We start from the raw sequence: 8,611 nt of genomic DNA, 5'->3' as shown, positions 1-8,611 counted from the left end.
ATACAGTAATGTCATATTTTTGCTTTCATTTTCTGATTTTTTTATTGTAATAAATATACCTACTAATTGAATTTTATCAATAATGAAGTGACGTTATGGTGTCCACTCCGTGGATGGATGTCACAAGAGAAGCTTTGCGTAGTCTTGGACCGAAAGGTCTTATTATGGATGAGGTAAGTAACCCCTGAGTATTATTTTCCTTTTCCTTCCCATGTTTTCATTTTGTTCACGTCACTTGATGTGTATGTTTCCTAACAAATTTAATTTTGTAGGTCATTGATATATTTGGAATTAAGTGCACATTCAGTAGAAGAAATTTAATCTACTTGCCAACAACAATATTTGTCAGTCTCAAATCCTTTATATGTTGATATTCAAGTATTTTGCGTTCTTTAAGTTGCTTTGTTTCTAAAATTGCCTTCTTGTGACTTGTAGAGTCTTGATCGAGAAAAGAACCCTGAAATTTGGGGTACACACATAAAGGACAGTTACACTCCACCTGCTGGTAGCCATATCGACAAGGTCAGATATTTGTGAATCCTGGACCTTATATGTGAATCTTGGACCTTATTTCGTGAATCCTGGAACTTGTTTTGTGAATCCTGGACCTTGTTTTGTGAATCCTGGATCTTATTTTGTGAACTCTTTGACCTTAGTTTTGTGACCTTGTTTTGTGAATCCTTGACCTTGTTTTGTGAATCCTTGACCTTATTTTGTGAATCCTGGACCTTATTTTGTGAACTTATTTGTGAATCCTGGACCTTATTTTGTGAACTTATTTCTGAATCCTGGAACATAATTCGTGAATCCTGGATCTTGTTTTGTGAATCCTGGACCTTATTTTGTTAACTACTTGAACTTAGTTTGTGACCTTGTTTTGTGAATCCTTGATCTTGTTTTGTGAATCCTGGACCTTGTTTTGTGAATTCTTGACCTTGTTTTGTGAATCCTGGACCTTATTTTGTGAATCCTGGACCTTATTTTGTGAATCTTATTTGTGAATCCTGGAACATAATTCGTGAATCCTGGACCTTGTTTTGTGAATCCTGGACCTTGTTTTGTGAATCCTGGAGTTTATTTTGTGAACTCCTTGAACTTAGTTTGTGATCTTGTTTTATGAATCCTCGACCTTGTTTTGTGAATCCTGGACCTTATTTTGTGGACTTATTTGTGAATCCTGGAACATAATTCGTGAATCCTGGACCTTATTTTGTGAACTTATTTGTGAATCCTGGAACATAATTCGTGAATCCTGGACCTTGTTTTGTGAACCTTGGACCTTGTTTTGTGAATCCTGGAGTTTATTTTGTGAACTCCTTGAACTTAGTTTTGTTACCTTGTTTTGTGAATCCTCGACCTTGTTTTGTGAATCCTTGACCTTATTTTGTGAATCTTGGACATTTACTATCTCAGGTTTTAATCCTTTTCCATAGTAACACAGAGCCGCAACATTGGTGGGCTTGTGTCTGTGATATAAAGCATGGAAAAAATTTCATCCTTGACTCATGCGAGGCTGTTAATGTGGATCCTGACAACAAGCATGCCAAAGAGATTGTATGATTTTTTTTCCCCAAATTATTGTTATTGCCTTTTGTTTTAAAAGTATATTCCAAAATATATTTTGATTTTGTTATTGCCTTTTCTTTTTCAGGTACATCATGTTTCAGCTATTTTGCCAGAGTCATATAAATCTTTGGAGTTCATGCACACAAACGAATATGTCAATCTCAAAGTCCCTCAACAAACAACATGGTATGTAAGCATGTATATTTTTCCTTTTGTTAACAGATCAATAGTTATTATTTTGAGCCATTTACTGTTTTTTTTTGTCTAGTTATGATTGTGGAGTTTTTCTGTTGAAGTGGTTGAGTGCCTTGGATGATGATAGTTTATGGACCAAAAGTGAATATTTCCAGGTAAGTTCATTAGTATACGAAAATAAGGCTTACCTTTGTGAACCCCAGACATTGTGCAGTGAATCTCAGAGCTTTTTTGGTGAAACTTGGTCATTATAAGTTGTTTAAAATCAGCAAGGTCTGAGATTCACTGAACAAGCTCTGAGATTCCCTGAACAAGGTTTGAGAATCACAAAACAAGGTTTGATATTCTCCAAAAAAATATAGGTTCGTTGTCTATATACTTCATTAATATATGTTTCTCTTGGCAGAATTTGAAACAATATCGAAAATCGGTCGTATTGGAACTACTTAGATGGGATAAAAATACTACAAAGGTACACTTCATTATCTTAAAAATGATGTGAAGTTCATTTCTTCATAACTTTGGCAAATTTTTCGTAAATAAATCGATTGTACTTGTTTTTGGTTGTATAGGTGTTTAATTAAGGAAGACAATTGTCCGTGAAGTCATAATATGCAAAAGTGGGTCGAGGCTCCTGTAAAGATTGTTGCCTACATCAATTCTTGTAAAGATATTTTGATAGTTAATTTGACATTGACATTGACATTGAGTTGAGCAAAAATGGTTCGAGGCAAGATATTTCAACTCTTGTAAAGATATTTGATAGTTGTAAAGATTGTTGCCTTCATCAACTCTTGTAAACATATTTTGATAGTTGTAAAGTAGATGATTTTAAACCACGACCAAGTTTGACATTGACATTGTCAATGAGTTGAGCAAAAGGTATGAGATTCACAAGATAAGGTCTGAGATTCACAAAATTAAGAGCAAAATAGATTATTTTAAACCACGACCAAGTTTCACAGAACAAGCCCTAAGATTCACTGAACAAGGTCTGAGATTCACAATATAAGGTCTGAGACCAAGTGTCACAGAACAAGCCCTAAGATTCACTGAACAATCTCTGAGATTCACAAGATAAGGTCTGAGATTCACAAAATAAGGTCTGAGATTCACAAATTTAACAGCAAAATAGATGATTTTAAACCACGACCAAGTTTCACAGAACAAGCCCTAAGATTCACTGAACAAGGTCTGAGATTCACAATATAAGGTCTGAGACCAAGTGTCACATAACAAGCCCTAAGATTCACTGAACAAGGTCTGAGATTCACAATATAAGGTCTGAGATTCACAAAATAAGGTCTGAGATTCACAAATTTAACAGCAAAATAGATGATTTTAAACCACGACCAAGTTTCATAGAACAAGCCCTAAGATTCACTGAACAAGGTCTGAAATGATAAAAACGCTTGATGCTAGATTCAGAACCAAGTTTCACAATTTTACGTTCCAGTTTCATAAAATAAGGTTCAGGATTCACAACGTTGACAAAAATAAAACGAGCTTAAAACTTGTCTTCTTCAATGATCTTCCTCTTCTTCCTCAGTACATCATTCTTCATTCTCAACCTCTTCCTCTTCTTCCTCTTCTTCCGATGTGTCTCCCTATGTGAATAATCAAACCTTTATTAGATACTTTTTTTTTAGAAAAAAAAGAATTAGTAGACAATAGTAGTTGCGTTTTCAAGCAACACTAAAATGGAAAGACAAGAGTAGAATTATACATACTTGATTCTCAGAAGGATGCTCTGCAAACTCATTTGGACAATTTCTTTTATCATGGTGTGACATGCGTTTACACTTAGCACACAACCTTTTTGGTTTTTTTGCCTTCATAATTGCCTTATTTTTGCTGCTCACCATCCTTTTACCACTACCTTTGTTTCTAGAGACTTTAGGTGGTAAGATCTTGATTTCTTTTGGAGCCTTGCAGTTGAGAAGGGCCTCCAATTCTTGTTCTTTGGTCAAAGGCTTTGGGTTTGGCTCCAACTTCTCTCGGAATTCTTTTATTAGCTTGGCAAACTATCTCATATCTGACTCTTCTTCTTTTCTTTTAAGCATACCAACAGTTGTGTAAATCTCAGACCACACCCGAGACATCTCAAACTTACTATTACCAATAAGATCATTGTTTTCCAGTAGATTTCCATTCAAATCATAAACCGGGTTTCTGAGTGCATTCTTACTCCACCTACACAAAATGTATTTCTCAGGAATTTCCTTAAACTTTCCCGAGCAAATCCAAATGATGTGGTAGCATAAGATACCTTTCCTTTCAAACAATTTACATGCACAACGGACATCCATTGTTCTCTGATTGTACTCAACTGCATATCTCTTTCGCTTGTTCGCGTCCTCAACAATTGAAACTTCAAAGTTAGTTACTGGATCTGGTGGGTTGTATCCACAAACACTACACGCATTTACCGAAAATTTAACCTCGTTTTGGAAATCAAAGAACACTTCATGTGTATAGACCTTCACTGCATGGGCCTCCCAGTTTGACCCGAATAGGGTTTCAGGCATTGAGTTGTGGCTCTGTGCTTTGAGAAGCTTTAGATTGTGCCTTTGTTGGTCCATGGCACTCTCAAATATCATCCAAAATTCTACAAGAGTCCCATATTTATTTTCAAATCTCTTGAAGAAGCTATTCGAACTCTCTGATCTTTGTGTGGTTTTTAAAATGTTGCCCATCGGCACATTCCTGAAATAAGCGGGTATCCACTGATCTCGTTCCGCAAACTTGTCAGTCAACCATTTATTCTCTTCTAACCGAAACTCGCTAATGACTTTAGCCCAATTCTCTTCAAATTCCTCAGGCTCCAAGTCCTCGCTCCAGACAACATTGTTCAGACGACTTAAGAAATCAGTCTCTTTGCAATTTGTGCTCCCAACCTTGTCTGTTACTTTCTTCGTAATGTGCCACATGCAAAAGCGATGTCTTGCTTTTTTGAACACGGCTGCAAGTCACAAAATCCACATTATCTATTGTCAGAGATCTTTTGTCATAAATCAAGCTCTAACATTCACAAAACAAGGTCTCAGATTCACAAGATAAGAGAAATAACAATATAGGAAATTTCAACAACTTATGACCAAGTTTAAGAATATTAGCTTTGTGTGTCATATAACAAGCCCAAAGATTCACTGAACAAAGTCTGAGATTCACAAGATAAGGTCTGAGATTCACAAAATTAAGAGGAAAATAGACGATTTTAAACCACGACCAAGTTTCACATAACAAGCCCTGAGATTCACTGAACAAGGTCTGAGATTCACAACATAACGTCTGAGATTCACAAAATTAAGAGGAAAATAGATGATTTTAAACCACGACCAAGTTTCACATAACAAGCCCTAAGATTCACTGAACAAGGTCTGACATTTCACAAGATAAAATATGAGATTCACAAAATTAAGAGACTGATAGATTATTTTAAACCACGACCAAGTTTCAAATAATAAGCCCAAAGATTCACTGAACAAGGTCTGAGATTCACAAGATAAGGTTTGAGATTCACAAAATTAAGAGTAAAATAGATGATTTTAAACCACAACCAAGTTTCACATAACAAGCCAAAAGATTCACTGAACAAGGTCTGAGATTCACAAGATAAGGTCTGAGATTCTCAAGATAAGGTCTGAGATTCACAAAACAAGGTCTCAGATTCACAAGATAAGAGAAATAACAAAATAGGCAATTTCAACAACGCATGACCAAGTTTAAGAATATTAGCTTTGTGTTTTACAAATCAAGATCTAACTTTCACAAAACACGCTCTATGATTCACAAATTAAACTTCAAGATTCACCAAATAAATAACCAGTTTCACAAAAGTAAGATATTCCAAACACACCTGGAACGCATTTATTATTAGGCATCTTGGTCTTGATGATGTAATTGGGTTCTTTGCCACCCATTGCTTTCAGGAACTGCTGAAATGCCCAAATAAACGAGTCATCATCTTCATGATCTAAAAGCACGCATCCAAATGTTATTGATTTTTTGTGATTGTCAATGCCAGTGAAAGGTGCAAATTTCATGTTATATTTGTTCGTTCCATAGGTTGGATCGAATGAAATAGCATCACCAAACAATGCGTAACATCTGATGGAATCCGCATTTGTCCAAAAAATTCTTGTCAAGGCACTGTCAGCATCTCTTTCATATGAAAATACCAACCCTTTTGTTTCTTGGAGGGTTTCTAAACGAGAGATGAACATATGTCCATCCTTGCCACTAAGTAGACACTTTACTTCCCTTTGGAAATTCTTGAACTTCGTAAGGGTAGCTCCAACATTTTTGAAACCCTCTGCTTGTTCCTTGCATAATTTGTATATTAAACTAGCCCCGACATTCAATCTCGAATTTTGTATAATCAATTGCTTATGATATTCGTTCAATTGATTTATATTAAGAGCAAGTTTCTCAAATTCCCTATTTTTGACAGGCGTCACTGGGTGATTGTGATCCTCACGGAATTGTTCAATTTTGTACATCTTTTCATGGTACATAAATTTTATCATTGCTTCACAACCCCACCTTTTAATTTTAGTTATTCTTGGACCACTTTGCTTATTGGAACTCTCAGCTTCACCTGCACCTGCAACTCCACCCTTTTTAAATCTTGGTTTTAGCGAGTTTTTGTTTTTCGATTTGCACTTATTGCACCAGCTTTTGTTTTGTCACCAGTTTCAACAGTTGTTGTTTTTGCATCAGCTTTTGGAGGACGATTTTTCCTGTTATTAAAACCTTGACGATGACAAACCATGCATTTTGTTTGAATAGTACCATCTTTAAACCTCTTAGTTGAAGACTTCCTTGCTTCAAACCCACAAGCAATAGCATAAATTTTATAGACCAACATTGCTGACTCTAAGTCTACAAATGTTTTGCCAAGCACGGGTGTAAACTTCTCTTCAATCCTAGTTATCCATTGCTCAGTGCCACCCGGTGTGTAACTTACCAAAGTAGTAGGTGTGGAAATAGTTGGCATTGTAGGGGTTGTTAAGACAGCAGTAGAACCCTCACCATCCTGACGAGAATCAACATTAGAGCAAGGAATCTCACCACAACCGACACGAGGTGTCACAATACACTGTGAGTTGTCGTTTACATTTGAATCAATACCTAAGAAGATAAAAGGTTCACAAAGTCACATCTCACATTCACAAAACAAGGTTTAAGATTCACTAAATAAGGTCTGTGATTCACAAATAAAGTCTGAGGATATTATCTGAGCAAGGAAGAGAGCAGAATAGGTCATTCCTCTAAAGGGTTCACAAAAAGAGCTCTAGGATTCACAAATACAATGACTGAGATTCACAAGTTCACTTTTTGGTTCAGATTATTAGTTCAGTTTTTAATCTTACCCAGGTTGTATATATTAGTTATTAAGTTTCACAAAATAACCTTCTAGTTTCACAAACTAGGGTCTCTGATTCACACAATAAGAAATAAATAAATTGCATTAGTAACGTTTAACAACAGAGATTCACAAAATAAGGCCCATGATTCACTAAATAAAGGCTGAGATTCACCAAATAAAGTCCGAGATTCACTAAATAAAGTATCAGATTATTAGTTCAAATAATTAAAAATTTTTTGGTGAAGATTATGAATTCACTTTTAAGAAAAGGTCAGGCTGTATGTATGAGGATATTTTGTTGATTTGTTAATAACACTTCCATTCCCAAGAAAAGGAAATTGAACAATCAAAAAATTTAATATATGGGTAATGTGAACAGGCACTGTTGACAGTTGTGCCAAATACTAGGCCTATAAATATCTAATTTCTGAAACATAATAGTATATACCAATAACCTCTCTTCTCTCTTCTGTAAAACATTTCAAAAATCCCTATTGCACATAATGTCTCATTTATTTGTATTTCCTATACTTGTGTTTTGGCGAATGTTCCAAGTTATATGGATAAAAAAGGGAAGTATGTTTGTCCTGACCTCTCTAAATTGGCAGATTGTTTAATGAGCCAAGGTTATGAGATATAGTCTTTGGTGCCTGTTATGTGCAGGCAGACTTGTCATTTTATGGGATTAGTACTAATTCAATTTGGCACAAATGACAATGACTGCAAACAGGCTTTTAAGTTGCAGGAGAAGTTTGAGCAATTTGGGCGTACTAGATCTGAATGGCTGGCTACGTATTCCCGAGTTCAGGGGCCCTTTCTATGGGTAGCATCAAGGCTTGATTCAAAATATTTTAACTACACTCCAGTATGTAGAAGAGTCCCATATTCATCTAAACATGGAGGAAGATCACTCGCTGATGCAGATGAATGCTGCACCTATAGCTATATCAATATTGCTCTATGTGCATTGCCTCGAACAAATAGGGGTGATTGATAAACTAAAAAAATATCATATCTTGCTTAATTTTTCAGCTTTTCATTTTATTTTATTTTTGAATGTTGTTGTTTAGTTAATTCGAAAGCCATGAACCTGTGAAATTTTATGTGATGAAAAATTACAAGATTTTTAAGTTTTCTGAATATTATGTTTTAATTAATTATCACACTATCATCATTTGCTAAGATTCACTGAGTAAGGTCTGAGATTAACAAAATAAGGTCTAAGATTCACTAAACTAGGTCTGAGATTCACAAAATAAGTAAAAGAGTAGAAAAGGTGATTCTAACCATTTATGATAAGTTTCACAAAACAAGCTCTAAGATTCACTAAACTAGGTCTGAGATTCATAAAATAAGGTCTGAGATTCACCAAACAACAAAATCCACTCAATTGATAACTCTTACAGTAACAATTCAAGCAACTCTTACAGTCACACAATTAGGTTCTAAGATTCACAAAATCAACTCAATTCATAAACT

General features: G+C 35.2%; 1 protein-coding gene across 1 annotated transcript; it reads right to left on the bottom strand.

Annotated features, from left to right (window-relative positions):
* Nucleotides 1-3,421: 3,421 nt before the first annotated feature.
* Nucleotides 3,422-8,016, bottom strand: LOC141632473 (protein FAR1-RELATED SEQUENCE 5-like). Its single transcript, XM_074445019.1, has 6 exons — nucleotides 7,992-8,016; nucleotides 6,731-6,894; nucleotides 5,621-6,425; nucleotides 4,507-4,723; nucleotides 4,031-4,329; nucleotides 3,422-3,456 (listed from the first exon to the last, which is right to left on the bottom strand). The coding sequence occupies exons 1-6, from the start codon at nucleotides 8,014-8,016 to the stop codon at nucleotides 3,422-3,424; spliced, it is 1,545 nt and encodes a 514-aa protein (XP_074301120.1).
* Nucleotides 8,017-8,611: the final 595 nt, after the last annotated feature.

This window comes from Silene latifolia, chromosome Y (assembly GCF_048544455.1).
Source record: "Silene latifolia isolate original U9 population chromosome Y, ASM4854445v1, whole genome shotgun sequence".
Lineage (NCBI taxonomy): Eukaryota > Viridiplantae > Streptophyta > Magnoliopsida > Caryophyllales > Caryophyllaceae > Silene > Silene latifolia.
This window is presented reverse-complemented; position numbering and strand designations above follow the sequence as displayed.